A 15,918-nucleotide genomic window follows, 5' to 3' on the forward strand; every position below is an offset into this window, starting at 1 on the left:
TTGTTGGCCGAAAAAAAAATCCATCCCATGAATCAGGTGATCCAAAGGAGGGGAGGTATAAAATTTAAGATGACGCAGAACGCAGAGTGCTCGAAATAATATTCAGCAGATGTTGTTCAATCCAACTCAAAACTTGCAGAATTAAAGCTGAGGTAGGCGCTTACTGTCTGTCTGCCGCACCTGTTGCCCCCTAGACCTGAACTAGCCTCTCCGCTCGGAGTGGGACCTCATCGTGCCGCGGCTCGTTGATTCACGTTCTGTGCCGTGCGTACGCTATCCACTCGAAGCGGGCAGCTACTGTTAACTGCCCCAACTCTTGTCCGTGCCATGGCGGGGTGATTTCGCATATAACCAAATACCCCCCAACATGACGACCCCGGACTGGAGATCATCTGTGACGGCCACAGAACGATATGACAAGATCCAAAATATGTGAGAAGATGGAATTAAAATTCATTTACTGCCTTCTGGATTACACAACCTGACATGCTTTTATGTGCCTCTGCTTCATAGCCAATCTTGTATCGACAAAAATGCTGCCACGGCGGAGGGAAAGAGTGCATTTGCCATTGAGATGGAAGCTTACACGGCATCGTCATCACGAGTGAGCCTTGCGCGTGTTTGATCCCGCCGCCCACTGCCCGAGGCGTCTCTGACGATGATGCCCTGATGACAAAACAGGAGGAGTACGAAAATGCGTGTGACATACTGAGGAACGCCTCGAAACTGGCTAGCGACGATGAGAGCTCATCATTCTCTCCCGCAGCTTACCATGGCTCAGAGACGGCAGCGTCCGGGGTCAGGATCGGCACGCACAATAATTGCCAATACATCGCCAGCGGCGTCACGGCCGAAGTCTACCGGTGCGACACCCGGGCCTTCAAGGTCATCGTCGAGACGCACAACATTGCGCCGCACGATCCCATCCGCGAGTCCCGGATCCTCGCAGAGCTTTCAAGGCCCTGCATCCCACTGTTGGAGACTTTCAGAGACCACGAGCAGCGGCTGGTGCTTGTGTTCCCATACATGCCTCTCAGTCTCGAGGCGCAGCTGCAGCAGAAAGGCGAGGCCGGGCTCACACGCGAACGGATACGATCGCACTTTCGAGATATCTTCACTGCGCTGCGACAGATTCACGGCAAAAATATCATCCACAGAGACATCAAGCCTTCAGCAGTCCTCCTGAAGTCCCCCGATGGGCCGGCATATCTCTCCGATTTTGGGACGGCCTGGCACCCTCAACTGTCCTCCGCCACCGAGCCACAGGATTCCAAGATCCTCGACATTGGCACGGGGCCTTATCGTGCACCGGAAGTCCTGTTTGGTGACAAAGGATACGGCACAGCGGTGGACATGTGGGGTGCCGGCGCTATGTTGGTTGAGTGTTGCCGACCTTCCCATGTGCCGCTTTTTGAATCAAGGGCAGCGCATGAGGATGGCAATCAACTGGGACTCATCCTGAGTATTTTCAAAACTATCGGCAGCCCTACACCGGACACTTGGCCCGAGGCTGTAAATTTTAAGACGCCGCCATTTCAGATGTACCAGACAATACAAGGCAAAACATGGGATGAAATTCTGGACGGCGTTCAGCCTGATTTTTCTGACCTTGTTCGGGTACTGATAAAATATGAAAGCAAAAGTAGAGCCACTGCCGCTCAGGTAAGTCGTGGTGCCTTTATTCCGTCCTTCTAATTACCTCTAGTCTAGAACCCAAATTGACCAGCTGAACATAGGCTCTAGAATTTGACTGTCTCCAATAAGAGGCTGCCTAACATAGATTAAATCTATCGTGCATTGTGCTCAATCCACATCATCTGGGCGACTAGCATCGTCGACCTTGATGTCTCCAAACTTCTTCCGTGCCTCCTCGATCGACTTGTCCTCGTCGTGTGGCTCGTTGTCGTCGTGCTTTCCGTGATCATCCTCGTGTGTTGGAGCCTTCCTCGTTCTGCTGTCCTTCTTCTGCGCCTCGACGGTTCCCGGCTTGAGGGAGCCGTCCTCGTTGACGTCCTCCTTGAGGTACAGACTGAAAGTGACTGCGAGGTACAGATCACCCGTCTTGCGGTTCCGGAGAACGTATCTAAGCGTGTGTGAGCGCTTGGGGGGCCTAGTGAATGACCAGGTGGAGTTATACGCGTATGAGACAACAAGTCCAGTATCCAAAAGAAATCTTCCCTAAATAAATAATACCACGCCGAGTTTGACCTGTCCTTGGGTTTCACTTGACGGAGGGCGAACAATACCACCAAGCAGGCAAAGTCGCAACCACAGCCGACATCCAATGTCTCAGCCGCACAATATGTCGCAGTTATAACAATGGAAAGGTCGGCGGGTGAACTTGAAGGGGTCAAAAACGTTAAGGGAAAGGTAAAACTTACCGCGCACCCTGCCCATCCCAGTACTTCATGATGGGCAAATGGAATCCCGGTAGCCTCAGCGCAAACTCCTTGAAATCGATGTACGGGTTGAAAAAGTCGGTCGAGTATTCTTTGCCGTACTCCCAAACCCATTTTTCCTTGCTATCCGCCTTGAGCGCCCACTTCATCCTGGCCTTTGCATCATCCGGGGCGCCTGTAGACCTGCGGCTCTCAAAACCAGCCTCATCATTGGCACCCTCCTCGATCCAGAGGCCGACCTCTTTGCCTTCGACATCGGCACCCTTGCCTTGGGGAACGCGGTCGCTTGATGGAGGACCGACGCGCACCTGGTTGAAGGAGCTCAGCGCGGGGCCATACAGGTATGGAGAGTCGGCATAGGCATCGCCCTCCAATCCCGGATCAATCCACCATCGCACTATGTTGAGCGCAGTGTTGAAGCCAGGCGGCAGTCGGTCGCGGATCGGATGGTCAAAGTCGTTTCCCCACTGCAGGTCACCGCCCTTGACTCCCAGATCCCGGTCCTCATCGTCAGCGGGAGCGGCGTCGTCGTCGTTCTCCTTGGAGTCCGCCTCCTTCCCGACCTTACCCTCAGGCGGCTGCTTGAGTTTGAAGTTAATCGCAATGCTGTACTGGTCATCGTTGTAGGCGTGCGGCTCGGCGGCAAAGTACGGCGAGTCGACGGGGGAGTTGCGTGGTAGGCCGTGGTAGTTTTTGACGCGTACGTTGACCCGGGCCTCGATCAAATCGCTCTCGATCTTGAGGGGTTCTGCCGTGTTGACGGCGACGAGCTTGTGCTCGGTCACGTCGCGCGTAGTGCCCGCGGTTACGCGGATGATGTAGTTATGTGCCATTTTTTTGGGTGGTTGCTAGCGGGGTTCCGTGATGCGGAGAGGTAGAGAGACAGGGGTCGTTAAAGCTTCTTTCTGTATTCTTGGCAGGATTTTTTTCTCTCTTCTTTCCAAATCTGATTTGAGTTTTGCCGTCTTTCCTCCGATCCCGACGGCTCTGTTTAGGTTATCTGCCTATCTAATATGATAGTATTGGGAAAGGGTTCTTCGGGTTCCTTGACTCGTCTCTTCTTTTTTTCGTGGGTTCCGGAGGGGTTCGGAACAGAAAGAGATGATTAAAAGTCGGTCAAACTTAGGTGCCGTCGCGACAAGGGGTACCAGTATGTGCTTTTTAATGTTAAACAAGGAATATTGATGCCCAAGAATTATGACTGAATGTGGCCACCTGTGTGTAGCGGCACTGGCTATGTCTTCCTGACCTGAGGTTATTATGAAGAAGTGGTACTGTATAGCCTTGATCAAATCGATGATGAGGACAAATACAAATAGATCTGCGTGCAGTATTGCATACCTAGGCAAGTAAGTGCCTGTCGCCTAGGTATTCTTTGTACTGTACCTTCCTAGGTAGGTTTGCACGCTAGGTACTCATGTTTCGGCACCTAAAACCAGTGGAGGCGAATAGCAATGGCAATTTCTGGTCCACTGAAACGGCTTTACTCATAGTATCTAGCGCTCGATGACGTATTGCATATTCAGCTGTACCTAGGAGATGAAGAGTGGAGTCACATGGAAATCTCAACAAAGAGCAGCATCCATAAATCAATGGCTCACTTGGCATCCAATCTTACCTAGAAATGACATGCGAGGCGTGACAAACATCGATACCAACTCATGTCCATGTCGGCGAAGGTGCAAAAGACAGGCATTGACCTAACTGACACGTCTGCCGAAGGTCTGGTAACCTGACATTGATACGCAGCAGATTTGTCTAGACTTGCACTACATGCGTCTAGCTGAACTCCATTTTAGTCGATTTTAGTCGATTTGTGTTGGATTTTTTTTTTATTATTTTTTCGAGTTCATTTTTTTTAATCTCTCTTTCTTTCATTTTAATACCTGCGATTCTCTTGTTGTTTCAGTTTCCGTCTCGTTCTCCAACTTGCTAAGGTTGAGAAATCTTCGACCCTTAGATTCCACATTCGTTTCGTTTCGAACAACTTCATTCATAAGGCTAATAGGGTAGGTAGTACTACAGCTACCAAATACCACTTATGTTACTGTCCAAGGTGTAGAGTGCAACGGAGCCAACCGTCTACAGCAAAACAAGATGTTGGGCACGTCCCTCAGCGAACTTATCTTCATCCGCATATCCGTCTTTTTGCTGCGATTCTCCATTCCTTGCTCTTTCACCCTTTTGATTATCATATACGCCTTTACTGGCGTTTCGCCTTTGGGGATATGGGGACCACCCACCGAGAATGTCGCGGCAAATGCCTTGACTTCGCCAAGTTTGCCGCTTAGAGTAACGGTAGGGATTCTATCCGCAGTCTTCGTCGCAGACACGATCTTCTTCCTTGCAGTCTATCGTCCGTTTGAGGCTCGTGCCACCGGCTTCAAGCCTAACTACCCCCACCCTCCACTGTCGCCGGCGGATCGGTCTGCCATCTTCCATAAGTGTCTGGATAACGTCCCCGACCCGGTGCACTACCTTCGCCGCTGGTTCTTCGGTGCAGATTTGGCTGAAATTCGCCGCGAGAACGTACGGGACTTTGTTGCATGGGCCTTCTTCGACCGAGATATTGACGGGCTCTCGCCCCAGGAGGAGCCAGAGATGGAAGGTTATTTGGACGAAATCAACCGCCGATTGGTTCGCGCCTCGCAGGAACATGGAGGGGATGTCGATGGCGCTGCTGGTCTACGACCAGGGCGAGGCGCGGCCAAATCGATGCGACCCACGATCGACAAGGTGCCGATGTGTTTTCGCAGCATCATATGGTACATCATTGTTATGTTTGTCGACATTTTTACCCATTTCACACTTCTTTGGAAGGGCTTCGCATACTTTTCAACACCCCTCACGACGAACCTGGCCATCTTTCCGCCGCGACCACAGCTCTTGGTGCCTTCTGGGCTTGTTCCACGTCAGCTTTCCCCCGCCGCTGGAACCGCCTACTGGTATCGACCGCACACGTCGCGGAACGCGAGGCCAGTGGTTTTCATCCATGGCGTTGGGATTGGGCTGCTGCCGTATCTCGATTTTCTCTCCGAGATGTCAAATGGCTTACCTGGCGAAAACGATGGAGACGGCCAGGTAGGCGTCATAGCCATTGAAGTCCTTCCTGTCTGCATGCGGCTCGCTGGCGAACCCATGGATAAGGGGCATTTCCTGGCCGAAGTCGTTTCCATTCTGGACCGCCATGGCTGGCTGGACGACGACTTCACTCTTGTCTCTCACTCGTATGGCTCTGTTCTGACAACGCAAATGTTGGACTCGCCAATACTCGGGCCTCGGATTGACGGGATAGTGTTGATCGATCCAGTCAGCTTATTATTACACCTGCCAGACGTGGCTTACAATTTCACTCGGAGGACTCCACGGCGAGCGTAAGCTATCAGTGCCTCTCGTCATTTCTCGTGGGAGTGAACAACTGCTAACACCTTGTTGTGACAGTAACGAAGTTCAGCTTTGGTTTGCCGCCTCCATGGACCCTGGAACGGCGCTGGTGTTGGGGAGACACTTCTTTTGGCAGGAAAACATCATTTGGAAAGAGCAACTTTTGCAAAGATTTCCAGATAAGCTTGATCAGAAGAAGCGGTTTGAGTTCGACGAAAGTCCGCTCCACAAAAATAACGTCGAATACGGGGGTTCAAATCCCGCCCTTTCTTACGCCGGGGATCATGGGGCTAGCAGACGCAATAAAGTCGCCGTAGCGCTGGCAGGCTGGGATATCATTACCGATACGAGGCATGTAGTGGAGTACCTCTTCTGTGAGGGCGAGCTCGCAAAGTCTACTGAGCGTCACCAGGATGATGTCGACAAGTTGATGAGTGGATCCGTCGTGGGTGGCAGCAGTGGGTTTACACACTCGGGCATCGAGGTCCTCTACTTTCACACGTCAGATCATTCGCATTGTTTTGACAGAGTGGCAGAGCGATATCGACTCGTGAGGACTGTAAGGAGGTGCAGCAGAAGGTAACCCAGCCTGTAATTTAGAGAGGGACACGTCAAACCCATGCACATCGTATTATTATCTTTGCGATTGGCTCTCGGAAGTATACTCTGATATGCCTGTCGCCAGTCATGCTTCAGCCTCGGCTCCACCCCAACCAGTCAGGGGCACTACTATCGGGGTAGGTCCGCCCTGTATCACTACCCAGACGACTTGTTCGTCCGTCTTATTGATCAGTTGATGCTCCGTCCAAGCTGGGATGAATGCAAAGTCGCCCGGCTCCAGCTCCCGCTGCATGGGAGGTTGCTCTTCGTCGTCGCTGTAGTTCTCGGGAGGGCTCGTGGCGAGTATGCCTCTACCTGAAGCTGCATAGATAATTGTATCTTGAATAAAAGAAAGAAACAGATGGGGTTATGTTAGTTGAAACAAGACTGGATTTTCTTTTTCGTCCGAAAAGAAAGGACGCAAGCAGGTACCGCGTAGGCTGGACGGATACGCAGGGAAGTGCGTAGGAAACTACTGGCAAAGGGACGACGAAAGTTCAGAATAATTGCCTCTATCTTACCATGTTCGCTGTTATGATGAACAGCCGAATCGGACTGTGGCCCGGCAAACATGACTATTTGAGACAAGTCAGCATCAGACGCATTTTTCTTTCTTCCAGTTCAGTCTGGTCTCATGGCTTCGAGAAGCTTAATTTTTCGAAGAGCAAAATAGACACAGCGCATACCTGAAGCGCACATCTTGTCAGTCTTGTTGACTATCGCGTTGCGCACGACGACCCCGCCTCTTTCTCCCGGACGCTGTGGTGGGCTTGTTTTCTTGCGTGAAGCTCCATCTGAAGAGTCATTGCCCTGTTCTGCTGGCGCGTCCTCTCCCGTCGACGAGGCCTCTTCACTGTCGCTGATTCCAATGAGCTCTATGGGGCCATTCTCAACCGCACCCTTGGCAACTCGAGTCTCTTTGGTGGTCTGGGCTGTTTGACTCGCATCTTGAGATTTTTCCTGTCTGCTGGAAGTATCTTTTGCCCTGTGGTCCGTCGGTGGAGGCTGGATCCCCGAGGCGAGGTCTTTCCCCCGAGCTATGTGTACTTCAGAGGGTAATATCATGGGAAGGAGATCCTGAATGAATGGTAGTAAGGCAGCCATTGTGCTGGTTATCTTTTGCTGAAGCAGTAAAGTCAGGTCTCTGTTTTTTGCGGTTCACGCTTTGATTCTTCGCTGAGGTTCCAATCATATTTTTTTCCCTTCAGCATCAAGCAAGTCGTGATATTGACAGGGAGAATAACTCTTTGAGCGGCGATTTCTTGCTTCGGCTGTTGTCTGAGCTCCAATGTCGTGCTGGTTGCTATTACAGGGATTTTCGAGTACACTGCGGGAATCAGCGGGGCTTGGTTCAGTGGGGTTTGTGCCTAGGCTGGTCTAGAACTAAAAAGAGCTACAGAAGCTTGGGGTCGCCGGGCTTTTCAGCCGCCCCGAATAAGAGGCAAAAAGAAAACGAGCTAGAGGTATGTTGTTTCGGAGGGAACTCTATCCGGTTCTTGTTGTTTTTGTTTTGTTTGATTTTATTTTGCTTTCAATTTTGCAAATTTTACATATCCAATATGGTGTCGGGTGATTATGTCCAAGGGTTCAAACACCTACGCGTTGAGGCTGTTATTACTGCTCAGTTGGCAGAGACGTGAATGCATGTAAATGTTGCTAGGCCAAATTCCGATATCAAATTTTCTTTTCTTTCGTATGGCCTAGTCTATACCTCTCGTCTTAACAAGAGACCAGCTGCTGTATCGCTGTTTATGAATGCGACTTCAGCATCCTTGGTGAATCTGTTCACGCCAAACATTTGACTATTTCTCAAAAGACATGACGGCATATCGGAAGTTGTTATTTGCGTAGCCTCGTCGCATGGCCCTGAATGATTGCAGGAACGCAATTCCATCCCGACCTTGACTGAGAGCAAATGCCCAGAGTGAAGGCTTCTGGATGAGCGACCATGTAATATCCCTGGAAAAGTGCATGGTTGGGTCAGTACTATAATGACTTGGACTGAATTAAAAGGCAAATCAACTGACCAGGTCTGCTTAACGTCTTGGCTGATATCCTTTGGCTCTGTCAAGACCTTAAGACCTGCAGCTTTAGCCTTGTCGACGTATCCAGCTTGCGTGTTGAGCGGAGGTGTCAACATTCCATCTGTATCGAGATGGTTGACTCTCAGGTTAGCACATACGCTCACACCGCGATTTCCTTTTTTGAGATAACAATATGGCCGACTCACCCTCTATCGGCTTGATGTCGTCGTCGAACTGCTTCTGGGTCAAGCCCTCGGCCTTGAACCAGTCGGCCAAGGTGAGACAACCACCGGGCTTGAGCACCGCATGGACGTTCTGGAAGAAAAGCTCCTTGTTCGGGAAATGGCTCAGAGCCTCGCAGATCCAGACGGCATCGAAGGCATCCTTTCCAGAAAAGTACTCGCCCATGGTCTCGGCGTCGAGCTCAATAAACCTGACCTTTCCTTTGCCAATCTTCATGAAGCCTTCAGCGTCCTCTTCAACCTCTGCCTTGGCGGCTGCTGCATCCTTGCCGAGCTTGGTAGCCTCGGCCTCGGCCTCGGTTTTTGTAAGCCGCTTGGCTATTTCGACCTGCTTGCCAGAGATGGTGATTCCAGTCACGGAGCAGCCGAGCTTCGCGGCGAGGTGCCTAGTGGTTCCACCCAGACCGCATCCGACATCGAGAACACTGCCGCCCTCAGGGATCTTGGAAATTTCAAGCAGCAGATCGATGAGATTGGTCTGTGCAACCTCCTTGGTGTCCTTTGCCTTGGACTCGTCTGTAGGCCAGTATCCATGGTGTACATGCTGTCCCCACAGGCTGAGGTAATAGTCACTGGCTAGGTCGTAGTGGAGCTTGATGCGGTCCTTGAGAGCTTGCATCGTTGTGTGAGCAAGTCCTAGAGGCGTATCATACTCACGGCTAAGATCGGTAGCATCATCTTGCTTGGTATCTTGCTTGGTAGCGGCCGACATGTTTGCTGAATTAGACTGAAGTGTGACGAATGCGGTATGATCGAATAGAAGTGGTTACGTAGAGATCAATTGGCCTTGTAGGAGCTTTTTTTTTTTTAAAAAAAAAAATAAAAATAAAAAAAAAGGTAGAGAAGCAACAGAGCAGCACTTGTTGAGATGTAAAGGGTTTGTGAGCCTGGAGTGGAGGATATTGTGCGGAGAATTGGTACGTCACTTGAGCGTACCTGAGCTGAGCCCCTCATCCGACCGACTATCCTTCGGGTAGGGGTTCAGTCAACAATCCATTCATCGGAGCAACCCCGCCACTCCTATCGAGGTGGGGGGTTGTTCCTGACCGAATACTCTCGGCAAACCGCGGGGAGGTACGGTGTGGTGTGTTCTTCGCATTGCGAATTGACCTTTGCTAGCATTCGGATCCTGTTTGTAGGAGGGTTAGGGTCAAGAAGTTGAACCAGAGTACGTTTCGCAACCTTTAAAAACTTTAATTTTTTTTTAGGTTAGGATGGGGAGCTTTTGTGATCCATGCCAGTCGAAAAAAAGTCATGTCAAGAAGATGGAGCGAAACAATTGGCCGCTGGGGTGGGTGCTTCAGTGAGTCCTTCTTATATAGAAGCTGGAATGAACAAAAACAAGAATACGATGGATTAAGCTTGGTGCAAGGAGGTTTTGAGTTTTCGCTTTCCAGTTAGAAGTAGGAAGTATAGTTTGTTAGCTCATAAAGTCATCGAAGCGATAGACCCTTGCAAGCCTTACTCCGTACCTGATCTTGCTGCAGCTGAGGTAGGCAGCAACAGACCCACATCACTACCTTACCTACCTAGCCAGTACTACGTACACGTAAAAGTAGCGGACGAATCGGAGACCATGACGAAGCACGTGTGTAGGAACTTGGCTTCTTATGGATTCCTCACCAACGACCCTCGAATCGCTTCATTGTCTTGGCCGAACACTACAAGGATACTACAAATCTTACTTTGAAAATATCGCATGAGAATATGAGATTTTCCCGGAGAGTCTTCCTAGCTCGGCTAGCAAGGAGGTAGCTTGGCTTCACTCAGCTGGGAACTACCACGATCCGATTCCCAATGCCAAATGGCAACAGTCCCCTCACACGTGCGCCAGCCATTGGGACAAAAAACATCCCAACCATGCCACTTTGCCATGTTTGCTCCATTGACCAATCTCCTAGTTTTTCTCGGCGTTCCGTAGTATCGGCGCCGTTAAAGATCCACGTGCAGCAGTGGATTGCGGACGCACCCAATCGCTCTACCAAACCTGGGAACGTATTGCCTTGTCGCTTGTTGATCCTACAGCCAGTCAGCCTCATGGGTACCACCAACAGCGTCATTAACTTACTCTTTTATTGAAATTTCATTGGCATCAACAGCGAGCTTCCTAATGTAGAAACTGTGGGGAAGCTGTAAACGCGCAATTGTTGGCCGGCCCTCGCTGGATAACACCCAGGATATGTTATGGTGGCAGGCTACTAATATATAATATGTCATCGACCGTCAAGTCGATCTCAGGTTGATATTCGTCCTTTTTTGAAGCTCACCCTCGCTGCCATATCCAAACTCCGGTCACCCGTTGCTTGGTGTCTGTCAATTCTACCCCCAAGCACTGCAGCTTTCCAATAGCACTAAATCTCTTTAGTCCCCCTTTATTGGGGCTTATTGGAATAAAATGGTCTTCCGCACTTCTTTTGCGTTGGCAGCAGCCGTCGCATTTTTGTTGCCGTCGACCCATGGTCAAACATTTCAGAGGCTCGGATCATGCCCCGACCTTGGATGCATTCTTCCTCCTGACCAGAGTGACGTGAGTATCTACTTGTTTCATTCAGAAGTTTTTATAAAGCAGCCACTTTCAGTACTCAGCAGTCAGTTTTGAGTCCCACCCAGTATTGGAGACACTCAAGTGCCTGAACTCCTATTGAAACTCGTCCCGCTGTGGTATTTACCTATTCACATACCCATTCACCGGTTACCTATTTACCTATTTACCTACCTATATACCTACTCATAGTCTAAAATGCTAATAATGGATACAGTTCCTCCCCGGCCAATTTTTCGACATCCGTCTCGAAATTCACGCCCCTGTCAACGGATCAGAGGCATTCAACAACGGTGTTCCCGATGAGGACTTCACTGTGACCATCACCAAGGATGGATCTGGAACAGAGTCCAAGACTCTTACCCAGTTCTTCAGCAAGGAAGAACCCAAAATTGAAAAGTGGTCTTTCGGGTGGTTTGAGGATTTGTTTGCCGAGGAGGCCAAGACGCCCTCCGTTGTCAACGTCGCCTCCAAGATCCACCGTCGTGTAGCTCTGTACGAGCCGGGAACCTACCAAGTTGTTCTCTCCTACTACGGAGGAAGGACCACCAAGGCTACCTGGGTCGTTCGGCCTCTTGCTGAGGTCAAGAAGACCAAGAACGTCATTTTCTTCATTGGAGATGGAATGACCACCAACATGATCACTGCTGCCCGTCTGCTTGGGCACAAGTCCATCAATGGCAAGTACCAGAGCACTATGCAGCTCGACAAGTTCCCCGTCATTGGCCACCAAATGACACACAGTATCGACACATACATCACCGACTCTGCCAACTCGGCTTCTGCCCTTTACTCTGGCCACAAGTCGACCGTTAACGCAATGGGAGTATACGTTGACTCCTCGCCTGATTACTTTGACGACCCCAAGGTCGAGACCATCGTTGAATTGTTGAAGCGCGTGTGGGGATCCGCATGGGGTGCTGTGTAAGTCTCGCCGTTACCTTTACTTCATGTGTTACCATGCCTATGCTCCATGCTAACTTTTTGGTAGTTCCACTGCCTTCATTGCCGACGCTACTCCGATTGCCCTTACAGCTCACACCAGGTAAGAGGCACTTGGATGCTTTCTCTACATATACAAGCAAATTACCCTCCCATATACTAGGTCCATAATCACACATATATGCATGGATAAGCAGGCTAACTCCCAAACAGACAACGTAGCCAGTATGGACCCATTATCAACCAAGCACTAAATGGTGTCCAAAACTATACCTGGACCAACACCGGTGGCCCCGACGCCTACTTTGGAGGTGGCGCTGACCAGTTCATTGCTGGCTCGGGATCGTTCGAGGGCAAGGACTTCTACAACGAGTTTGCCAACAAGGGATACACCGTCTCTCTGAACAAGACCGCTCTTGAGGCGATCCCCAACGACAAGAAGGCCCTGGGTATCTTTTGCCGTGGTAACCTCCCCGTCTGGCTCGACCGTAATATCTTCACCGACTACCTTGGCAAGCAGAAGAACGACCCGTCAGGCGCTGGTAAGGCCGCCTTGGACCTGCCCGGTCTTAAGGAGATGACTCTCAAGGCCATCGACGTGCTCCACACCCGCGGTGGCGAGAAGGGCTTTTTCCTCATGTCCGAGGCCGCCTCGATCGACAAGCAGATGCACGCCCTCGACTACGACCGCGCCCTGGGCGATCTGCTCGAGCTCGACGACACCGTCAAGGCCACAGTCGAGAAGCTGGAGAAGATGGGAATCCTTAACGAGACTTTGATCGTGGTTAGCGCCGACCACGGCCACGGCTTCGACGTTTTTGGAAGCGCCGATACCAAGTACCTGGAGTCTAAGGATAACGACCGCGAGAAGCGCAACGCCGTTGGCGTTTACGAGCGTTCCGGTCAGTCCATGTACCAGGTCGAGGTCCCCGGTGTTTCGTACAACACCGGCCCCAATTTCCCCGTCAACTGGGACCCCCGTTACCGTATCGCCTCCGGATTCGGTGCCATGCCCGACCACCGTGAGGCCTACAAGCTTAACACCGAGGGTCCCCGATCCGCCGCAACCACCGCTCCCGGCCGCGCATCCAACGACCTGTACGCCAACCCGGCCGACCAGCCGGGTGGCTATATTATCAACGGCACCCTGCCCCCCAAGGAGGCCCAGGGCGTCCACTCGCTCACCGACGTGCCCGTCTACGCCATGGGCCCCTGCGCCGAGACTTTTGGTGGCACCTACAACAACGTCGACGTCTTCTACAAGATTGCGAGCTGCCTGGGTCTGGGCCACTCCAAGGAGAAGCAGAACTGCGCTACGCGCAAGCACTAAGTTCTGGTAGATTTTCTTGGTTTTGGGAGTACAAAAAGTAGAGCGGTAAGGTGCAATTTCTGCAAAGAAATAATGTGTAGAGTTAATAAAAGCATTATTTGTTTGGTACGGTGTATTGGGCCGTGTTCCTGTCGACCATGTCCTAAGATTTGTGCCCCCGCTGCTTTCTCTATAATACCTACTCGAATACTGTCTCAAGTGGTGTCATGGTCTAGATCGAATGGTCACTGACGCAGGTGGCAACAGTCAGGAGAAGTAGAAAAAAAAAAGGTCCGTAAAGGATTATCAAATGGATCAAATAGTTCTAAGCCCTGCATGGACTATAATAACTCGCTAAATTTAGACTGCATATTCATCCCGATGTAAAACGCTCAAATCTTATCCAACGACATTGCAAACCGACTCCTCGCTCGAATCCGCTCGCCGTAAGCCACCAAAATCCACGGCACCAGGGTGAGGGCCGCGGCGATGCAGCCGAGCAGGACGCCGGCGTTGGCGGGGCCCAGGTTGCGAAAAAGCAGGCTCGTGACGAGCGGGAACGCCCCACCCATCAGGTTCCGGCAGCAGCTCTGAGCGGCGATGGCCGACGAGGCGTACTGCTGGTACACGTCGGCAAGGTAGTTGAAGGAAGCGAGGTAGACTGCCTGGATGCCGACAGTGGCGACGGCGATGGACGCGGCCGGGCCGATCCAGTGCAGGTCGGCGCTGGACGACAGGCCAAATGCGAGCATGCCTATGGGCAGGAGGGCGGCGGTGATGCAGGTGAAGTAGAGGCGCGACTCGGGGGCGTTGGTGGGGAAGCGGCGGCGGAGGAACAACCACCACCGGGACAGCGTCGCGGGGTCGACGTCCGAGTCTGCGTTCCACTTTGGATGGTACAAGAGGCGCTCTTGGTAGATGCTGATTCCTGTGCCGGCGATGGAACCTACGCACATGGAGACAAAGATGCGGCCAGAGGCCTCCAGGCTCCACCCGTAGATTGTGGTAAAGACGAGGGGAATGCAGCCAAAGGTGAGATAGAGCACTGCCCAGGCGAATGACACCCAGAGGGCGAACCAGAAGACGACGGGCTCGGTGAAGAGGAGGTGAAATGGTCGCGAGACCGAGACGGACATCATCATGACGATAGAGGTGCGTTCATCGTCGGACTTGACCCGCCATCGGATCCTTCGAAGGGTGGTTTGGGTTGGTGTCGACGAGTTTCTGCGCGATGGGCCACCTTTTTCTTCATCATAGCTGCTGTCTGTATCCTGTGGCGTCTGGTCAGACGTAGCAGTGATTGTGTCCGTCTCAGACCCGGATCGGCCCACTGGTACAAACGAGCTCTGGTGCAGAAACTCGTCACCTACCCAGACACCATAATATCCATTCGCTTCCATCTCTTCATACCACTTGTTCAGCGCCTTTGCTTTACGAGACAGCAGCACCGGTCCCCGGCTTTCCTTGAAGCAAATAGCAAATACAATCATGAGAACAGCCGAAGCGATAGCTTGATGGTAAAAGACCCATCGCCACATCCCCTTACCCTCCACGGTGAAAAAGGACAAAGCCCCAACCATGGGGCCGATGCCGGTGCCCAAAAGCGCAGCACAAGCAAAGAGGGCCATAGGGGTGTTGCGCCCCTCGGCGTCCCAAAGATCCGCAATAACACCACCCACCATGCTGCTGAATACGGAGCCGCCTACACCCGTTCCGAATCGACAGATCAGCATGCCTGCCAATGAGTTGACAGCCCCACACGCGGCTTGGAAGATGGTGAAGACCACATTGGCGACGATGAATACCGGGTAGCGACCGTTGATCTCGGACACGGGGGCGAGAACCATAGGCGCAAGGGCGAATCCCAAACAGAAGGTTGAGATGCCTGCCAAGACTTGCAAGTGCGACGCCGTACCGTTATCGAGGTCCCTGGTCATCGTGCGAGCTGGCGGTGAGTATGAACCCGCTGTGTAAGCCGTCAAAAAGGTGGCGATGCAAGAGAGGGCGAGTAAGGCATTCTTGCGGTGCTGTGGCCAGTGAATTGGGTTGCTGAAGCGCGATAAGTCTGGCTGCGGTGGAGGTGGAGGCTGGTCTTCTCTTTCCGATCTGGTGTTGACAACGGGCAGAGCTGTGCCGAACGTAAGATATGAGTACAATATCTCGGTGTCTTCGTTAGGCATCAAGACAGCAGGGGACCTGGACGACTGTTGGCAAGGTTTGTCCCTCTTCATGCTGCCATTAGCTGTTGCTGGCTCTGCAACGTCAGGAGCGCCATTTTCGTTTGTCGAGATGTTCTCCCGTGCCTCTGTTGATGTCATTACAGACAACGAAATCGGGGGTAGACTCCCCCTTGTGAAATTTGGTCGTTCTTGCGCAGGTGAATGGGTTATCGCATGTCGTAAGCTGATGCCGGAAGAGTTTTAGGGTGCGGGAGAGGCATAAGTTGGATAAGAAAGAATGCAAGCTGGAAGAGGAA

General features: G+C 51.7%; 6 protein-coding genes across 6 annotated transcripts; 2 read left to right on the forward strand and 4 right to left on the reverse strand.

Annotated features, from left to right (window-relative positions):
- Positions 1 to 367: 367 nt before the first annotated feature.
- On the forward strand, positions 368 to 1,763 carry PgNI_01414 (uncharacterized protein; the record flags this gene model as incomplete). The annotated part of the gene is made up of 4 exons (XM_031121486.1): positions 368 to 432; positions 514 to 604; positions 682 to 1,662; positions 1,737 to 1,763. 4 exons carry the CDS (start codon positions 368 to 370, stop codon positions 1,761 to 1,763), a joined length of 1,164 nt encoding a protein of 387 aa, XP_030986219.1.
- On the reverse strand, positions 416 to 3,658 carry PgNI_01415 (uncharacterized protein). The gene is made up of 2 exons (XM_031121487.1): positions 2,382 to 3,658; positions 416 to 2,110 (listed from the first exon to the last, which is right to left on the reverse strand). Exons 1-2 carry the CDS (start codon positions 3,230 to 3,232, stop codon positions 1,804 to 1,806), a joined length of 1,158 nt encoding a protein of 385 aa, XP_030986218.1. The 5' UTR covers positions 3,233 to 3,658; the 3' UTR covers positions 416 to 1,803.
- Positions 3,659 to 6,389: 2,731 nt separating this feature from the next.
- PgNI_01417 (uncharacterized protein) lies at positions 6,390 to 7,645 on the reverse strand. The gene is made up of 3 exons (XM_031121488.1): positions 7,070 to 7,645; positions 6,905 to 6,958; positions 6,390 to 6,722 (listed from the first exon to the last, which is right to left on the reverse strand). The coding sequence occupies exons 1-3, from the start codon at positions 7,485 to 7,487 to the stop codon at positions 6,469 to 6,471; spliced, it is 726 nt and encodes a 241-aa protein (XP_030986217.1). The 5' UTR covers positions 7,488 to 7,645; the 3' UTR covers positions 6,390 to 6,468.
- Positions 7,646 to 7,791: 146 nt separating this feature from the next.
- PgNI_01418 (uncharacterized protein) lies at positions 7,792 to 9,978 on the reverse strand. Its single transcript, XM_031121489.1, has 3 exons — positions 8,614 to 9,978; positions 8,411 to 8,528; positions 7,792 to 8,342 (listed from the first exon to the last, which is right to left on the reverse strand). The coding sequence occupies exons 1-3, from the start codon at positions 9,359 to 9,361 to the stop codon at positions 8,186 to 8,188; spliced, it is 1,023 nt and encodes a 340-aa protein (XP_030986212.1). The 5' UTR covers positions 9,362 to 9,978; the 3' UTR covers positions 7,792 to 8,185.
- Positions 9,979 to 10,764: 786 nt separating this feature from the next.
- On the forward strand, positions 10,765 to 13,576 carry PgNI_01419 (uncharacterized protein). Its single transcript, XM_031121490.1, has 4 exons — positions 10,765 to 11,176; positions 11,409 to 12,115; positions 12,183 to 12,236; positions 12,347 to 13,576. Exons 1-4 carry the CDS (start codon positions 11,045 to 11,047, stop codon positions 13,461 to 13,463), a joined length of 2,010 nt encoding a protein of 669 aa, XP_030986211.1. The 5' UTR covers positions 10,765 to 11,044; the 3' UTR covers positions 13,464 to 13,576.
- Positions 13,577 to 13,834: 258 nt separating this feature from the next.
- On the reverse strand, positions 13,835 to 15,760 carry PgNI_01420 (uncharacterized protein; the record flags this gene model as incomplete). Its single annotated transcript, XM_031121491.1, has 1 exon — positions 13,835 to 15,760. The coding sequence occupies one exon, from the start codon at positions 15,758 to 15,760 to the stop codon at positions 13,835 to 13,837; it is 1,926 nt and encodes a 641-aa protein (XP_030987368.1).
- Positions 15,761 to 15,918: the final 158 nt, after the last annotated feature.

The sequence above is a fragment of the Pyricularia grisea genome, assembly GCF_004355905.1.
Source record: "Pyricularia grisea strain NI907 chromosome Unknown Pyricularia_grisea_NI907_Scaffold_1, whole genome shotgun sequence".
Lineage (NCBI taxonomy): Eukaryota > Fungi > Ascomycota > Sordariomycetes > Magnaporthales > Pyriculariaceae > Pyricularia > Pyricularia grisea.